Consider the following 18,538-nt stretch of genomic DNA (forward strand, 5'->3'; position numbering starts at 1 on the left):
GTTATTGCTGTTTTTGTTACATTTTATTTTGCAAATCATTGAAAAAAATACAATTTTAAAAGAAAATCAGTTTTTGTATGTGTTATAGAAATAGAAAAACAAGTTTTCTTTGCATTTCAGTAGTTTAAGAAGTGTGACCCCCAACCCCTCCAAAAACAAAAAAACAAAAAAAGAAAGATATTTAATAAATAAATAAATAAAATTTCTGGCTTCGTGGCAACCTTTACGTCGGGGAGTTCCGGCAAGAAATTCTAGCCACTTTCACCCCTGATTAACAGTAATGCATAGGGACGGTAGGGACATAACACTACCAACTTTTCAGGATTCTCAAATTGTCCCCACCAACTTTTAAGCAACCTTATTTGCATTATATAATGAGTTCCGTTATATAGGTGATTTAGATTGTCTTCCCGTATGTTGTAGGGATAGAAGTGACCCAGCCATTATTAATGGAATTATTTTCATTATGTTCAGACTTACATTTATCCCTTTTCACTTGCTGAATGAGACAGTCAATTTTTTCCCAAAAACGCACGTTTGATTGGCTGATGCCCCCCCCCAAACACACACATGCACTCACAGCCCTGACAGAAATACAACATGTCAACAACATGCCGCCTCCTCCACCCCTTTCACAGGGAAGGGATATTAGACGTTTTTTTCGGCCAGCAACAGCCACTGTAGCTTTCATTTTTTTGATGGGTTTGGCTGTGCTTGTGGACAAAAGCAGTAGTGTTTTACCTAAAGGAAGGCTCCATTATTGTTTATTTTTGTTATTCCCTGACTAAGACATTTTTTCAGATATATTTAATTTCTTTATTTAGACAATGTTGAGTGGCAAATGTTTAGTTTTTGTATTTCTGGATAGTTTATATATTATTAACAAGTTTGTATTGTGTATGTTATGTAATTTAAGTTGCGTTCAAATATTGGTATTAAAATTTGCAAATAAAATCCAGACATTTATTCTGGAAGTTTTCAAAATGTTTCTTTATAGTTTTTGAAAACAAAGGTTTGAATCGAAAGGTGTATCACCTGAACCAATTACATATGAAAGTAAGTATAATAAAAATTTATTTTTGCAATGATCAATTAATTAGGTTCATATCACCCAATCTGTATGGTCTTATTAATGTCCTGTCCCCAACAAAAAGTGTTCATGCAGGTTATGCTTATATATGGTCCCTACCAATGTTGAGACCAAACCTACGCCCTTGCATGACATACTCTGTTACCAGGTCTGGCCTAGTTAAACTAACGATAACTTTTGAGTAACATGCATAAGCGGATTTTAAGGGGGGGGGGGCAGCCCCTGGTGGCCGAAAAGTGTCATTGTATGAAATTGACTTTCCTATATACAGTGCCTTGCAAAAGTATTCGGCCCCCTTGAATCTTGCAACCTTTCGCCACATTTCAGGCTTCAAACATAAAGATATGAAATTTAATTTTTTTGTCAAGAATCAACAACAAGTGGGACACAATCGTGAAGTGGAACAACATTAATTGGATAATTTAAACTTTTTTAACAAATAAAAAACTGAAAAGTGGGGCGTGCAATATTATTCGGCCCCTTTACTTTCAGTGCAGCAAACTCACTCCAGAAGTTCAGTGAGGATCTCTGAATGATCCAATGTTGTCCTAAATGACCGATGATGATAAATAGAATCCACCTGTGTGTAATCAAGTCTCCCTATAAATGCACCTGCTCTGTGATAGTCTCAGGGTTCTGTTTAAAGTGCAGAGAGCATTATGAAAACCAAGGAACACACCAGGCAGGTCCGAGATACTGTTGTGGAGAAGTTTAAAGCCGGATTTGGATACAAAAAGATTTCCCAAGCTTTAAACATCTCAAGGAGCACTGTGCAAGCCATCATATTGAAATGGAAGGAGCATCAGACCACTGCAAATCTACCAAGACCCGGCCGTCCTTCCAAACTTTCTTCTCAAACAAGGAGAAAACTGATCAGAGATGCAGCCAAGAGGCCCATGATCACTCTGGATGAACTGCAGAGATCTACAGCTGAGGTGGGAGAGTCTGTCCATAGGACAACAATCAGTCGTACACTGCACAAATCTGGCCTTTATGGAAGAGTGGCAAGAAGAAAGCCATTTCTCAAAGATATCCATAAAAAGTCTCGTTTAAAGTTTGCCACAAGCCACATGGGAGACACACCAAACATGTGGAAAAAGGTGCTCTGGTCAGATGAAACCAAAATTGAACTTTTTGGCCACAATGCAAAACGATATGTTTGGCGTAAAAGCAACACAGCTCATCACCCTGAACACACCATCCCCACTGTCAAACATGGTGGTGGCAGCATCATGGTTTGGGCCTGCTTTTCTTCAGCAGGGACAGGGAAGATGGTTAAAATTGACGGGAAGATGGATGCAGCCAAATACAGGAACATTCTGGAAGAAAACCTGTTGGTATCTGCACAAGACCTGAGACTGGGACGGAGATTTATCTTCCAACAGGACAATGATCCAAAACATAAAACCAAATCTACAATGGAATGGTTAAAAAATAAACATATCCAGGTGTTAGAATGGCCAAGTCAAAGTCCAGACCTGAATCCAATCAAGAATCTGTGGAAAGAGCTGAAGACTGCTGTTCACAAACACTCTCCATCCAACCTCACTGAGCTCGAGCTGTTTTGCAAGGAAGAATGGGCAAGAATGTCAGTCTCTCAATGTGCAAAACTGATAGAAACATACCCCAAGCGACTTGCAGCTGTAATTGGAGCAAAAGGTGGCGCTACAAAGTATTAACGCAAGGGGGCCGAATAATATTGCACGGCCCACTTTTCAGTTTTTTATTTGTTAAAAAAGTTTAAATTATCCAATAAATTTTGTTCCACTTCACGATTGTGTCCCACTTGTTGTTGATTCTTGACAAAAAATTAAAATTTTATATCTTTATGTTTGAAGCCTGAAATGTGGCGAAAGGTTGCAAGGTTCAAGGGGGCCGAATACTTTGCAAGGCACTGTATATAAAAGTTGTAAAGAAATGAAACTGAAACAACGATGAATGAAATGAACCGAAAAAAAAAATATATATATATATATATATATATATATATATATATATATATATATATATATATATATATATATTTATATAATGGTGTCCAAATTATTTTTTGAACAGATCATGTGAATAGCACCTTAGACGGTCATTTGCTTTGTATATAATATTTAAAAAAAAAAAAAAGAAAAAAAATTAGGGGAGGGCAATTTTATTTTTCTAATGACTTTTTTCTTTGATTGAAAATATTTCTTTTGATTGAAGCAACTTTTTGGGGATTGAATGATTTAGACACAGATGTCCTCCTCATAATATGGCGCACACACAAAAAGGATTGCTTCAATCAAATAAAACCTTTTCAATGAAAAATTAAGTGTTCAAATGCAAAATTTTCAATCTCAAATATTTTTTCACATTCAAAAACGTTTTCTACGATTGAAATTTTTCTGTTTGAAAATATATATTTTTTTGAAGCAACTTATTTTTCGATTGAATAAGACAAAAACATCCTAGCCAAAATGTAGTCCAAACACAAATCAACATTACTTCAATCAAAAAAGTTGCTTCAATCCCCCAAAAATTAAATCAAGGAAAATAGCTTTCATATGCATTCTTTTGAGTTTCAAATTTATTTTTGCATTCAAACACATTTTTTTTTTGATTGAAGCGACTTTTTTTTTTATTGAAAATATATTTTTTGATTGAAGCATTTTTTAAAAAATGTTTTTAATTGAAGCAACTTTTTTTGGGACTGAATAATAAAGACACAAATCTACTTCCATATGGCTCCGCCCAGGGGATACGATTTTTGACTGGGGTAACTACATTGGCATGACACCGGCAGGCGTACCATATTCAATGTAGAGCTGTCCCTACTAGTCGACGTTGTCGATGTCATCGATGACGTAAATGCGTCGATGGGCAAAACATACCGTCGACGGGTAATGACGGGTTTAAAAAAAAAATTACATGCGGATAAAGTTTAGAATGGCAGGCGCTCGCAATGCAAGCGGTTGTTACTGGCACCCCAAGGGGGCCGCTGTTATTTCAATGTGACGGGCATTGTCAGATTGAGGAAAGAGGAAGAAAGTGGGCGAGCGAGAGAGAGGGAGCGAGATCGGTGAGTTGGGAAAGTGCGCGGGTACCGCGGAGTTCAGTGGCTGCTTTCCCCACATTTTTGTTTTGGTCAATTAAAGTATCCAAAAAGAGCCATCCGACGCCTCTCGGTGTTTTTATGCACGCCGCCGCCTTCCTGAGGAGGAAATCGGACGAACCGACGACAACGAGCCAAGTGAATCGCCGGTTCACTCTTCACTACGGCGAGGAGTTGAAAACACCGCCAATTACCACAAACAGGGCAGAATTGGTGACACGTGAATGTGGCATAAAGCCAAAAAAGCGGACCAGAATTGCCAGAGCCTGGAATTATTTCAAGGAAAATATGGAGGGTGCCACTGTGTGTACTCTTTGCTAAGCTGAGCGCTCATACCACAGTAGCATGTCGGCTATGAACGAACACTTGAAGCCAAGTCCATACAACTTTCTAACGATTTTTAAAAAAAATGGAAGTTACCTTTATGTGCGTCGTATCAACGTGCAAATTTATTTAATAAAATGATTAATATATATAATTATATATATATTTTTAAATTATTATTACATTTATAAGGATCATGGAAGCTCCCACTTGTGGAAAATATATACATATATCCTGTATATACATAATATAATAAAAAAATATATATGGAAACAGCACTGGCCTGCTTACTGTAATCTATGACTGCACTAATCAGTGTTGTTAATCTTACTGAAAAAAGTAATTAATTATAGTTACAAATTACTTCTCCCAAAAAGTAATTGCGTTAGTAACTCAATTACCTGAATGTAAGAGTAATTAGTTACTTCGCAAAGTAATTGCTGATAATTACTTTTTTTTTTCCCTCCAAAAAAAAAAAAAAAAAAAAAAAAAAAAATTATTGGCCACACTATGTGAAGTTTTTTGGTACAATTGGCCCGAGCCCAATTCTTTACCCTAATTTACTCTTTACCCTGAATCAACTGTTAAAAGTTGTTAGAATTGCTCCCATTATTGCATTAGTTCCCTTCGCTCTACTTTCGACATATGAAAGTTTTAAAACTGTTTCATCATTTAAAGATAGATTCAAGTCAAGATTTTGCCGATTTAGAAGTATTTTATATAAAAAGTTACTTCGGTTCGCTAGGAAGGTTCTCTACAACAGAGCCGTCCTAAAAAGTCTACTGCTTCAAGATGGCGGCTGTCTACTAACGCATTTAGTGCCATGTCTGTCATTTTGCATCTAGTTATATCTCTATACAGTACATGTGATATCTACCATGTCTACCATATCTACCATAACATGCGGGCGTAGTTTGTAGGCTATCGGCTACAACATGTATTATTGGAGCTACCTAGCATCGCGTTTGCTCGGCGTCACAACTTTCTTGCCTCCTCCTAACTCCTGCTCTGCTCTGTCGTCTCGGTGAGTCCCTCTCCCTCAGACTTTTCGACCAATATAGTAACGCATAGTAACGCATGCCTTTCCGTCCTCAGTAACGGTAACGGCGTTGCCAAGATGAGAAAAGTAATTAATTAGATTACCCACTACTGAAAAAAATAACGCCGTTAGTAACGCCGTTATATTGTAACGCCGTTATTAACAACTCTGGCACTAATGCAGTACTTCTCAAATGGTGGGGCGCGCCCCCCCAGGGGGGCGCAGAGCGATGCCAGGGGGGGCGCGAGTGACCTCGGGGAACATGCTTTTTTTTTTTTTTTTTTTTTTTTTTTTGCCGTACTTGCACATCCACTCCGTGGGTGGCAGTGGCGCTCTCATTTTCAAAGTGCGTGCAGTATTTTTGAAGTAAGCAAGAGCACACGGAAGAGACTCATGCAGAGCTGGACTCACGCAGCGACCGAGATGCAGCGACCCGCTGTCTTCTTCGGTTCTCACGTGTCCGGCCGAGAAGTGCCGTTTTCGGCTTGGGATCGTCACGACCACCGCCCTCACCTACGGTTCTCCCTCGGCCGCCGAGAATGCGCTTTTTTCGGGCCGTTTGCCTTTGACTTTTAATATAGTGGGAAATGAGGAAAGACCACTGTTTACTGAGTCTAAAAATGATTATAGCGGAGAAGCCAAATCAGTTCAGATGCCACTTAAAGACATTAGACCTCAATCTCATTGATAACCCGCTTGATTGTTTTTCAGCGAAAACGTGCCGAATATTGCCAATTGTCACAATCGTCCTGCTTTGTCAGTGTTATATCAGTAAACCAGTGAGCACTGTGGTGAATCAGCGAAAATAAAAACTTTCTTTCTGTCCAAAGACCTTTTTCCCCCCTTCTATTCAGTTTTGTCTTTTTTTCGGTCAAAATTTTTGGCATGTTGTCCTGAAGAGTAAATGTTTCTAATCAATTTGAATTTGTTATTATTTACTGATTTTATTACATTTTATTTTTCAGTATCAAATGGTCAAAAATGTACCTTGAGTGTATTTTTACAGTTTGGATGTGACTTTTTTTTTATTTTTTATTTTTTTTAACTTCAGGCAAATTGATGCGCGTTAAGTCTTTTCTGTTACAAGCAACACAATGTTAAAAAAGTTATACTTTATTATAAGTTGATCTATGTTACTTTTTTTCTTTAATAGAAAAAAAAGGACACAATGTTAGGCTGAGGCGTACTTATAATAGTAATATAGACGAATGATACTATTTACAGTGGCGGCAGAGAGTTGGGGGGGCGCGAAACATTTACGTCTTCCTTGGGGGGGCGTAACAGAAAATAATTGAGAAGCACTTCACTAATGTTAGTTACTTTATATCATAAAGTATCATTGTGTATATACATATAGTGGTATATTATTTTTAAATAAATTAATACTATATATTTAATTTTTGTTACTGTGAGTATGTGTGCCTCTCATTCAAAATAATTGTAATATTTCAGCGTGCCCTCTACTTTATCTATTTTCAGGTTAAAACAAACAAAAGTTGAACAGTTTTTCCCCTCCCCGCATAATGCGGAATGCACACCAGAAAAAGCATCTGAACTCACACAAAGTATTCTGAAAATGGTTGTCCGGAACATTGCAATTCATTTTAACATTTAGAACAATATAGACAATGACATACCACAAAAAGAGTAAAAATTGTTTTGACTCCTGTTAAAGAAGTCTTAGTGTTTCCATTTACACTAGTTCGCACTAGTTAATGCCAGCAGCATTTGACCTCATTGTTTGTGATTTATTATTGATATTTATGTTATTTATTTATACGTTAATAAAGAATTTAGGTGTTCCAAAATGTTTTTTGTGAATTAATAAGCTTCAACAAAAATGTCATTATTAAAATAGTAAAAAAAAAAAAAAAAAAAAAATTAGATTAGTCGACTAATCGTAAAAATAGTCGGCTGACTAATCGGGAGGAAATTAGTCGTTTGGGACAGCCCTAATCCAATGGTTGACGATCTTGGCGAAAAGCATGGCCTAAACAGCCTGATTTAGAATTCCCCTCATGAATGATGGGAAACGAAAAACGCTCATTGTCAACTTATTATTATAAATATTCTTGTAAGTTAATTTTATTGCTGACACTGCGTTTCGGGGTCATCAACATGTTGTGCCCCCCCTGCCCCAAAAGTCAAACTCCGCCTATGGTAACATGTCCACTGTCGTGACCACTGTCCCCTCTTCTTTTCCTTTCGGCTTTTCCCCGAAAGGGTTAAAGTTTTGATGAGTTCTTTAATAATTTATCAGCTGCCACTGACAGTGTCGTTACCAACGTCATCAACGGCAGCAAATGTGATCTCTACGCCAAGAGCGAGGTGCGTTTTATATATGCGTCAGGATCAGCAGCCAGCCCCAGATGTGGGCGGGGCTTGCACCTTCCACTCTGATTGTGCAGTTCAAAAAGCGGCCAACGTCTCCCCGGTGAGTGAGTGTGTATATGTGCTTTCGCTCGCAACTCGGCACCTTGCTCTGCAAAATGCTTTAAAATCTCCGAATTTCTTGGGTTCTCTTTTAAAATTATCCTAGCGGGGAAAGGACGAAAACGACATTTATACGAAGTCTGCCAAAAAGTCGAGCAGGTGGTACGACGGCGTCGTCGGGAGTCAAGAAGTCTCACTCAATTCTGACTGCAGCTCGCAGTGCCGCTTGTCACCTGAGTGTGATAACAAGACAACATGTCCAAAATGTCCCAGGAAAGTTACGCCGCCCTGGATGAGTCCTCTCTCCGAGCGTTGGTGAGTAGCAGACACGAGGATAAATAGTATGCTTTTGTTTATCACAGCATCCATACTCACTAACATTTCACTTAGCGACATCGTTGAGTATTAAGTGTTCAACAAACTTCAATAAAACACCTGTATTGTGCATTCAGTGTGGAAAGTTCACTGCATATCATCAAACAACAACAAAAATAAATCATAAAAAGCAGCTATACAGGTTAATTGCACCTTCTGCCATCTAGTGGAAGAGCACTGAATATGCCTTTTAATTCGTCGCTGAATAATTTTCAGTCAAGCATAGTGAACATAATAATTACCTGTTGCGCCTGCAGGCACACCGATTATCTTTTCAGGTACATTGTGTCGCAGCAACTGGCTACTTTTGTTTCGCTACGCCACAAAATTTATTATTGTCTTTTTTGTCAATGCAGTCAAGTATAAATGACATTATGTAGTACACCAATGTGGTTTGTTTGCCAACGATCACATAAAAGTAGGGCTGTCAAACGATTAAAAATTTTAATCGAGTTAATTACAGCTTAAAAATTAATCGCAATTCAAACCATCCATAAAATATGCCATATTTTTCTCTAAATTCTTGTTGGAATGAAAAGACAAGACGGATATATACATTCAACATACGGTACATAAGTACTGTATTTGTTTATTATGACATTAAATCAACAAGATGGCATTAATGTTATTAACATTCTCTTTAAGCGATCCATGGATAGAAAAACTTTTAGTTCTTAAAAGATAAATGATAGTACAAGTTATAGAAATTTTATATTAAAACTAGGGCTGTCAAACGATTAAAATTTTTAATCGAGTTAATTACAGCTTAAAAATTAATTAATCGTAATTAATCGCAATTAATCGCAACTCAAACCATCTGTAAAATATGACATATTTTTCTGTAAATTATACATATATTCTGTAAAATAAATTGTTGGAATGGAAAGCTAAGACACAAGATGGATATATACATTCAACATACGGTACATAAGGACTGTAGTGGGCATTTCACTCTACTGTCATTTAAATCTGTCTATGCTGTCCTCACTCCGATGCGTCTACTTTTTCCAAAGCTAGACAGCTAGTGAACGACGCCTTAATAATCAGACTTCTTCCTTTTTCATCTGATTTCTTAATAAAATGGCCTCAAACCATTGTCCTCTTTAGACCGTCGTAAAACTCCAAAAAAAAAGTACACAAGCATTGCATTAGCAACGACGTTAGCTTAGCATGCTATACAGGTTCACTAAACATAAACAAAAAACGTCTCATACAAAAAATATAACATTTCGCTTACTAACATAATATGCACATTCTTTACAACAACCATACTTACGGACAAATCTTGTCCAAGGATCATATAAGCACAACATTACAACGTCGGCGTAAGCCCGAGACGTCGTGCAGCCATATTGAACTGTCAAGAAAGCAATAAACCATGTCGCAAAGCGACCACAAGAGTTCGCTGTTGGACAGCACAAAAAGCCTTGCTGTAAAACTTACCAAAAGGCAGAATACTGTCTGAGCGGGACATGTGCGTTAATTGCGTCAAATACTTTAATGTGATTAATTTAAAAATTAAGCGATAATTTTGACAGCCCTAATTAAAACCCCTCTTAATGTTTTCGTTTTATTAAAATTTGTAAAATTTTCAATCAAAAAAATAAACTAGTTAGCTCGCCATTGTTGATGTCATTACACTTGCCTGGCACGGCCAGACTGTTCTCCCTGTATTTTTCAAACACTGAGAGAAAAGTCTGGGAACCATCCCATTAACGGCCTCTCGAGCGGGTACAAAATCAATCGACAAATCAGATTCATTTATTTGCGTGACGTGTTCTTCACGAGCAACGTCACTCTTGCGTGCCGAAAGTCGTCTCCACAACAACACGGATGGCGAACAGGATAGCCGAGAATATGTTCCAATCCACGGTAAAATCAGTTTTAAATGACCAAAAACACATCGACACGAGTCATTGACAACAGTCGGTCTCCCGCTAGCCATGTTGAATAAACTCCGCTCTCCTCGTATGTTTACTTCCGCGCAAGTCCCTCCTCCTGCCCTCGTAGTTTTACTAACGTCACGTCTGCCCGTCGCTGATTGGTCCACTCCGCTGTCTGTTTGCTGTGGCTTGCTCCGCCTTGGAAATTTTATCGGCTTAATGGTGGCCAGACTCAATAGCTGGAACAGCGGTGAGTCTGGAGTACCAGGCTAGGAAAACACTCAGCTGACTTGAACTTCTGCTCTGAGACCCCCAATTTGGCCAAATTTCAAAACTGTCCTATATGCATGTGTGATACATCATTGGAAAGCTTAAAATCTCGATTTCCTGGGGAAGAAAATTTTTGAAAAGGGGGGAATTTAAAAACAAAAACAAAATTTAAATAGCAAAACCCTATCTGGAGGTGAGAGCACGTGAGAGCATAATTAAAGACGCCATGATTTTAACGAGATATTCTGGCGTGCTTACCTCTTTTTGATCCAAAAACTCCATGTAGCATGTATCACCGAGTGTCAAAACACAGCTGTGAATGGCCACAGCTGGATTTTTGCCGGATTTTATGGGTGAAACATGGTAATATAACAAGGGGCGCTATGCAGAAATCGCAAACATCAAAGAGTAATCGAGATTTTCATTTTCATATATTTACCCATTTAAATGTTTTTTTTATTTTTCAATTTTTCTTTGGTTGGATCGATTATTTATCATCTAAAATCATGGGGAAAATGTGACAGTAATGAAAAAAAAAATACAATTAAGCGATAATTATGAGGTAGATATCCGTGACTTTTTTACAGACGCCAATTTTTTCATTGTGACGTTATTTGTTTAAAATATGCGAGTGAATAATTTTTTAAAGTTTTTTTTTTTTTTAACTAAATATTAGACATCAATTAATGACTCTAAGCTAAAAATGACAGACATTTCGAATAATAAATTATATGATTACTTACCTTCTTTTTATGGCTAGGTTGAAACAAAAGCAGTTGTGTGACGTATGTATTTCGGGGTTTCCAGGGTAAAACGGACAAATTAAGAATAGTTTGGGGGCTTGAATCTGCTATGGCAGCATATAGACATATTGTTCTATCAAACACAACAGTTCTTTTAGCTTGAAATACAGCAGTTTATTTTAAATAGGGGTGCAAGAGCAGAAACTGCTTTTTCAGCCTTGTCTGTTTTCCACCATATATATATATATATATATGTATATAAAATGGTGTGTGTGTGTGTGTATTCACCTGATTTTTTGAACACCTGGAGGTAAAAAATACTAGTGGTAGATTCTGCATAGATTTTTCATGATGACATGAACATTATTATAATGAACAAAACAAAGACAAGAACAGTTTTGACTTCAAAATAAAGTGCCCATATTTATTTTTTTCAAATAAATGTAATTTGAGTCTATCACAATCAATCAGCCAATGTAATTGACAATGTGTTTCCCTGAACAATGAGCACTGAACTAAAACAAACATAAACCCAAAAGGTATTGTGCTTTGTCAGCAGATAAAACATTTGGTGCAATAGGAGAGGAGGACACTGTCGTGGTCTTGATCCATGAAACAATTTTCTTAACCTGGCAATTATAAGAAAGCAATCCTATCAATAACCAAGGCCTCTTAATAACTTGTAAACACAACACTGTAAAATGCAAACATTTGCTAATTGCAATAAGGTTCAATACTCGGTGATGGAAAAATATGGCTTCTAGAACAGTAACAAAACTTTGGATACTGGCAAAACAGGAGTGGAAACAAACGCACACATCCCAATCCACTGACACCGTACCGAAAACATTATATATTATCGGGCCTATTAATAATGTTATCGGATTTATTGGGATGACGTCATAATTTCTATTATCGGATCGATAATTATTGGACCAATAATTATCGTGCCGCTGTAAATGTTTTTCTCAATTTGGGTTGCGGATCATCTTGAGTCTATCTACTGGTCTCCGGTCCATTGCTGGACACATGTAGACAAACTACACTCACTCTGAGTAGAACTGAAGCTTCTTCAATTGACCTAATTTGAATTTTTTTTTTTTTTTTTTTATGTGGGAGGAAGCTATCTTTGAGATTCAAACCTTGATCTTTAGAACTGTGGGACTGATCTGGGAATCATGTCAAATATACTGTATTTGTAAAACTTGATCATGTATTAGTGTAGAACAGTGGTTCTTAACCTTTGCTAAAGATACTGAACCCCACAAGTTTCACATGTGGATTCACCGAACCCTTCGGAACGGCGTACTGCAAGCAAAACGTCACTTCCGCTCATTAATATTCATGACATTAGCTACTGTTGTTAAGTAGGGAAAAGCCACCGTTGTCCCTAATAGGAAATGAATGGAAATCGTGTACGAACGAGATGTTTACAGAGCTAAACCTACCAATTCTCTACGAAAATGATGTGCCTGGTGCCAAATTGACTGGCAAAGATGTGGAAGAACATAAAAATGTTCAGTTAAAGAGATGGCTTTAGTGTTGAAGGCTGAAAAAGACGAATAAAACGAGCTGACCTAAGCTAAAGCTATGCTCATGCTAAGCATAGCTTTTTTATCGACGCGACTGACAATGACATTCTCCTGTTTCAACAAGCTATCCTTTACCATCAGCCTTGTCTTTCTTGTATATCATCTGGTTGTCCTACGTCTCTTACCGTTCTTGGGGGTAATTTAGTTAGCTTTGTGTAGCGATCGCAGATGCTACTCAGTGACAGCCAACGAACACTTGTAATTTTTTCATTGATAACACATCTTAATCGTATAATTTATTTACACTTCCCCCTTACTAATGTTGTTTTTTTTATATATATAACAGAAACGGTAACTATGGCAGTCAGATACCATTGTAGTTCTTTTCAGGTCATTCATTGTCAGACAGAAGCAGTACGGCTAAACGTTACGCAAAAAAAAAAAAGTTAAAAATATAAAAATGGCTTATCTCTTTGTCCTCTGAAAGACCATGCCAACCCAACATTATGTTTACTGCATATGAAACGTGAATGGACTCGCCGAGCTGGTGTTAAAGTCCGCGCAAGTTGATTCGGTCTTCACATTTTTTTTGGTTTCCGGAAACGTATGAAGAAAACATCTTTCATGTGTCGTAATGTCTAGAATCATTTCTACAAGTTCTAACTTTACTTCCGCTTTACGATGCGACGTCACGGTCTAAAATAGCCTGGGTGCGGTACGCCAATGGATAGCAATGCAATTTTTTTCAAATTCAAAACCGCTATATCGAAGCTAGCAAGCTAAAAATTTGGCAAATACTCATTGAAATTCTTCTCATTTTGACAGCATGTTTTAAAAACGGTCAAAATTTGAGGCCGCATTGCCCATTGGTCTGTTGTATACCCTCATACCACGTGTGAGTCAATCTTCCACTGAGCAAACCAGTTCATCCTCCCATCAGATTGAGGACTACGAGTTAAAAGAAATGGATTACGCCTGTAAATTGGGAGTAAACCAGTCCAAAACCTGGTTTAAAAAGCCACTTTGCCCAGATTGAATCGGCGTACAAAAATAGGCCTTCGCCGAACCCCATAGGCATACTCTCTGAACCCAGGTTAAGAACCACTGGTCTAGAATATACAGTAATACTTACATAGTTGTTATGGATTCCTCAGGTTAAACTGATCTATTTAATATTGTATTAGATGAAGCGGTTGAGTAATTACTTGCGGATTAATCAGCGCAAGTACATTAAGTTCTTTGCTCTTGTGTGACTCCACACCGTTTCTATCCAGACATAATGTCATTAATCAGTATTGATGAAGCGTCTTACACGTCCAGCTTCATTGACATGAGTCATGTCTCGACTATATCCTGTAGCAGAAGAGTGTGCAACAGGATATTTTTTTTTTTTATAACACTGGAACACATGGCAGATTTGTAGGCAGACTGACTCATTTGCCTCTGACACACCTCCAGTCTATGTGCAACAATTGCACGTCGTACATCTGAGAAACAATTAATACCCTGTAACTGTTTCATGTTTGATTACTGACATACCAACCACAAGTTATTTCCATACTGTCCCATATAATATACAGTCATTGGAATGATTATGTAAGCTCCACCTTTTGCAAAGATTTATGTGCAACTTTAATTGACACCTGGGGCAGAAACACAATATGTTCCGGGACTCTGCTACTTGTTGACTTACAATTTGTTAGAATTTTGAACAGTTTTGCTTTAGGACCCATTGGACATCAAAATGACCTGCTCTTGAGTTAAACTTTCACCATCATAAATGCTACTCCTCTTTTCACATATAATGGGAATGTTCCCTTGGGTAGAAATAATTTGACACTTCCATCCGTCATACATGTGTAAAAATCTGTAACTGCTGAATAGTAAAACACTTAAAAACAACCTGTGTACATAAACCTCCAGACAGACGATAACTTTGCATGAATTGGGTGAATATAGATTTTTGCCCTATTTTTGCTTTGCCATAGTTGATAGGCCCACAGGAATCTGCAGGGTGGGAAAAGCAAGAAGAGCAATTCTTTACTCTACAGCTTGAAAATGTTTTTTTTCCGTGGTTATTTAAAAAAAACCCAAAAACCCTAAAATGACCAGTTTTAGATCAAATTGATACAATCATGATGTAAGAATTCTTTTGTAAAATACTTGCAACTCCAAAACATTGAAAAGCATTGTGGTTATAATTGGTAAACATTGTTAGTGTCTTTGTCAACTTGAACAGATTTGGTTGCGTTACTTATAAAGAGCAAAATAATTAATTGGGCCGGTGCCGATATGAGATTCTGACGGTATGATAACCTTAAGCAAAAAATATCACGGTATTGCAATTACAGCTGTAAAATGTGTTACTTTGAGTTATCTGGGTTAAAAAAAAATCCATTGAACAGGATTTTTATTTTTAAAAACATATTAGCAAATTGGAACATAAGTTTAATGTTAATTATATATTTAGGGCTGCAGCTAAAATTCTATGGATGAATCGGATAAAACATTTTTTTAGGTAAAGAGCAATTATAAATATACATGAGAAAACGAGACATTTGACCTAATATTGAACCATTTTCAGACAATCAATAACTTTATTTTCGATGTACACTGTTGAAAACCGCCAAAAATTGCATCTCAGATGTGACTAGAAAAAAACCAACAAATCCACTGCTTTCACTCAAAACTTCTAGATCTTATTAAAAAAAAAAAATCTTATTCCTTACCTAAAAATGTCATTATGCTTGATAACACAAATCAATCAAAAGTTGGGTGTTTTTCCCCACGTGTTTGAATTGAATTTCGATTTGTGTCAAGCTATTTTTAAGATTTACAATTAGCTATATTATGTTTTTATTTTACACCCTTGTCACTTTACAGTGCTGGGTTTTTACAGATTAAATAAAGCCTGTATGTAAGACATGTTAGCCACTCATCGACAGTAGTCATAATTAATCGAAACCTAGCCCTCCGCAGGGCTAACGTTACGTTAGCAAGGTACAGTAATCACGTTAATCATATTTATTAGCGCTGAGAAGTCTACTGCTTTAAGATGGCGGCTGTTTACTAACGCCAGCGAGTCTTTCATTTCGCATCTAGTTCCCATATACATGTGAGATCTATGAAACGCATTAGACGCTACCAACAAAGCATCATGCGGGCGTAGTTGTAGCAACGTTGGCATAGTTTGTTGCGGCTGTCGGCTGCAGTCGGGTTTCCTCTACGCACGTGACGTCAGCGCGTTGTCCCGCATTAAAAGTAGTCCGGGCAAAACGTGATGCTTAGAGCTGGCAAAATTAAACGATTCCTCGAGGCGAAAAAAATTACCGGATCAATTCTTAAACTCGAATTACCCGAGTTACTTGAGTATTCCTTTCAGCACTAGTTAAGTTTAAATTGAAAAACAAAACAAACAAAAAAACAATAACAAATATTTTAAATAAAATTAAGTGACAGTGTTTACTAACCTTTAATTTTGTGTAATGCGAAATCATATTGGAGGTATTGCCTCCTCTGCCTCCCCTTTAAGCCGCGGCCGTCTGTAACTTTTCTGTACCCGAAGTATTCCCATACCAGCGATTTCGTTTTCTTCGATGGGGGGAAAAATTCAGGAGTTTCACCTCCTCCAGCCATCGCGTAGCACAGCTAAGTCACTGACACTGAGCAACAACTGGTGGGGGAGGGTTGAGCCTTACAGCTGTAAGCGAGGGATTTCTCCATGCATTTTTGGACATAAAAAATGGCTAATACCTTAGGGATGGTATCATGGAAAATTTTTGCGGTTTTGAAACCTTGACACCAGTAATTGGCACATGCCTATATTTAATCAAACATTAGGTTTGAGATGGTGAGTGATACTGAAGGAAATATTTAAATAAAGTGCAAGGTATCCACTTAACCTGGATATTGTAAACAGGCCTACAACGTGCAGCAGAAAAAAAGTGGAAAACTTTACATTAAACAAAGCTATTAAAGCAAAGTATAAATTACCCACTTGTTTTATAAACTTTAGTGCTGACTGCTGGGAAAAAATGTAAACATTGAGTCAGGCAATTTCTGTGTGTGACAGGTCCTATTTAACTGCAACATCGTTGGTTGCAGGAGAATTGCATTTTCACGCCGCATGTCACCATTCGGAAAGCCAGTTAAAAATTTCAAATATACTTTTACAAAGTAAAACCACATGAACATGCTAAGTGCCTCTTCAAATAACATCTGTTTATGAGTGGGATTTCAATTCAGCAGCATCTCATTAGATTGGGTTGAGCTATAGTGCAAGTGTACTGATAGTCGACAACGAATTGCTAGGTTATGACTTTAACCTGCCAAAAGACAGCTGTTGCTGTGCATAAGTGTATCTTTACCTCTAGATAAGTCATTATTCTCAAAAGCGTGCTTTTAAAAGATTTCACTGTTTAGGTCTCACTAAACATGACGAATAAAGGCGTGTTTACTCTGGGACAAAGAAAGAAAAATGTAATGGCCTGTTGACCTTTCTAACTTATCTGTTATTTTTCCAAACTGTAATCTTCTTGCCAAGTTGCTCATGAGTCACTGGAGGGACTGTCTTTACCATACGCCCCCCCCCCCTTCAGTGTAATAGCTGTAATTAAAGTTCTGTGTGCTTTGATCAGTCAATTTATGAGTTTATTTTTAAAAGGCAAAGGCCAGAACTGTGGGAGTAATATGGGTGAACTTCAATTTTCTCATCAGAGATTTTAGCTGGGAGAATTTGGTTCATAGTCCCTGATGGTGTGGTGGTTTAATCACTTAGACTTCTATGGACAGGGTTCATTTCCCGCTCAGTGACTGTGTGAAATTGAAGGTTTTTTTTGTCTTTATGTGCTCTTTGATTGATTAAGGTACTAAGGTGACTTTCTCCACTAATGTCAGCTGTCCTTGGCTACTATTACCTGCGACCATGATCTGGGTACATGGTGTAGCAAATGAATGTGCATGGAATGGACCATTATACGTATTAGTCTTCGTCATATTTTAGTCATTTCAAAATGTGTCTTCGTCGAGATTTTGTTGACAAAAACTCAAACTAATTTAATCTAGTTTTATTTGACGTTTACTCAATATTTTTGTCTCTACAATTCAAAAGTTTCGCTACAAAAATAGATAAAAAATGTTCAAATGAACATTGACAAACGAGCACATATTGTAGCATCTACAAATCTATCACGTGATAATACACCTTCTGCAGGAAAACAGTATTATTAATTAATTATTTTCAATTGTATCCACCTGGACGCTAAGAATTGTATGTTTAAAAAAAAAAAAAAAAAAAAAAAAGTCCGAGAGTTTAAGAGGATGCGTGCCGTTAGCAATAGCCTAATGCTAATGCCAACGTGAATGCTATGCTAACGCCACGAGTTACCAAACACTGCTACGATGCAGGCTAACTACACTTCAAATGCTACGTACACATCAAATGTCAGAATGTGAACATGTGACTGAAACTATAGCGCATTTTCATCTCGTTCTCGTCTCGTCGGACGAAAAATGGGATTCGTGTTATGTTTTAGTCTCCCAAGACACGTTTTTAACTCATTTTCGTCTCTTCTAGGGCTGCAGAGAGATCGAATATTTTAGTAGTCGATTAATCGATGGACTAGTTAGTTCGAATAATTGAGTTATCGGATAAGGAACATAAAAAATTAAAATATCTGAGCTGAGCCTCAAACGGTATAAGTTTATTTTAAAAAAATGAGGATCTATGTAAAACAAAAGAACAATTGGCTAACTTACATAG

General features: G+C 37.3%; 1 protein-coding gene across 7 annotated transcripts in view; it reads left to right on the forward strand.

The window, feature by feature from the left end:
* The first annotated feature begins 7,922 nt into the window (after positions 1-7,922).
* The window catches only part of smtnb (smoothelin b), a 128,941-nt gene continuing 118,325 nt past the window's right edge, over positions 7,923-18,538 (forward strand). For 6 of the 7 annotated variants that reach the window (XM_057830839.1, XM_057830842.1, XM_057830840.1 and 3 more), the window contains exon 1: positions 7,986-8,289. In XM_057830839.1, coding sequence (XP_057686822.1) covers positions 8,230-8,289 — 60 coding nt within the window. In that variant the 5' untranslated portion in view covers positions 7,986-8,229. The other variant, XM_057830838.1, reaches the window with a different exon arrangement.

Source organism: Corythoichthys intestinalis, chromosome 3, assembly GCF_030265065.1.
Source record: "Corythoichthys intestinalis isolate RoL2023-P3 chromosome 3, ASM3026506v1, whole genome shotgun sequence".
Taxonomy (NCBI): Eukaryota; Metazoa; Chordata; class Actinopteri; order Syngnathiformes; family Syngnathidae; genus Corythoichthys; species Corythoichthys intestinalis.